Consider the following 1,018-nt stretch of genomic DNA (forward strand, 5'->3'; position numbering starts at 1 on the left):
CTGGCCTAGTCTCCGCTGGGGCCGCTGCCCGAGCCTCCCCGCGCGCCCCCAGCTCCGCCAGGCCCCCCGGAGCCCGGGCCCTTGCGGCCGCTCTCTCTGCTCTTGATCTTCTTTCGGGCCATGTGGCCCCGGAAACTCGCCTGGATTTTGGCAGCGGCGGCGTTGGCGCCGGGATCGTCCAGCGGGATGTCTAGGATGTCCTCGTCCGGCTTGGAGCAGGCGCTCTCCTGGGGGCGGGGCAGGGGCATTGGTGCGGGGACTGAGCTGAGACCCGGAGCGGGTTAGGTAGGAGGAGAGCCTTAGGGCTTGGCGAGGGCGAGGAAGTGCAGGGAAGGGGTGGTGAAGGGCTAAGGCAGGGTGTCGCTGGGGTGTGTGTGTGTGTCCCTCCTGGGCAGTGGCAGGACATACGGGGCGGTTCAGGTCCAGGTTCAGGTGGACACAGTTGTATTCCCCACTCAGGAAAGAGAAGCGCACGGTGGGATGGGATGCAAGACAACCAGAGACCCCAGAGTGGCCAAGGGCCCATGGCCATCAGTGGAGATGGGGAGCGGTAGAGCTGACAGGAGGGGGCGGGGTTGGGGGAGCCACGTGAGCACAGGCACTCCTGGATGTGGCTGCCTCTCCCTGTCCTCAGAGGTGCCTCCAGCTTGGAAGGGCCCCTTCTGAAGTCAGGATAATACCTCCCTCTGTGGGTTGCGGGGAAGAATAAACAGCTCAATATGCATAAAGTTTCTGACACACTCTAGTTGTGCAGTAAATGGCAGATATTACTATAATTTGTTTAAATAATGAGTTGATGTGGACTAGTTGTTTTTGTAGGTGAAATTGGTCATATAAAAATAATTTCAGCCCAGCCAGCATAGCTGAGTGGTTGAGCATCGACCTATGAACCAGGAGGTCAGGGCACATGCCCAGGTTGTGGGCTCGCTCCCCAGTGTGGGGTGTTCAGGAGGCAGCTGATCAATGATTCTCTCATCATTGATGTTTCTCTCTCTCTCTCTCTCTCTCTCTCTCTCTC

At 58.8% G+C, this 1,018-nt stretch overlaps 1 protein-coding gene across 1 annotated transcript in view; it reads right to left on the bottom strand.

The window, feature by feature from the left end:
- The window catches only part of NRGN (neurogranin), a 5,868-nt gene that overhangs the window by 1,703 nt on the left and 3,147 nt on the right, over positions 1 to 1,018 (bottom strand). Inside the window, exon 2 of the mRNA XM_006775082.2 lies at positions 3 to 227. Within this exon, the coding sequence (XP_006775145.1) occupies positions 6 to 227 (222 nt within the window). The 3' untranslated portion in view covers positions 3 to 5. The remainder of the gene's footprint in view (positions 1 to 2; positions 228 to 1,018) is intronic.

This window comes from Myotis davidii, unplaced genomic scaffold (genome assembly GCF_000327345.1).
Source record: "Myotis davidii unplaced genomic scaffold, ASM32734v1 scaffold148, whole genome shotgun sequence".
In the NCBI taxonomy this organism is placed as follows: Eukaryota; Metazoa; Chordata; class Mammalia; order Chiroptera; family Vespertilionidae; genus Myotis; species Myotis davidii.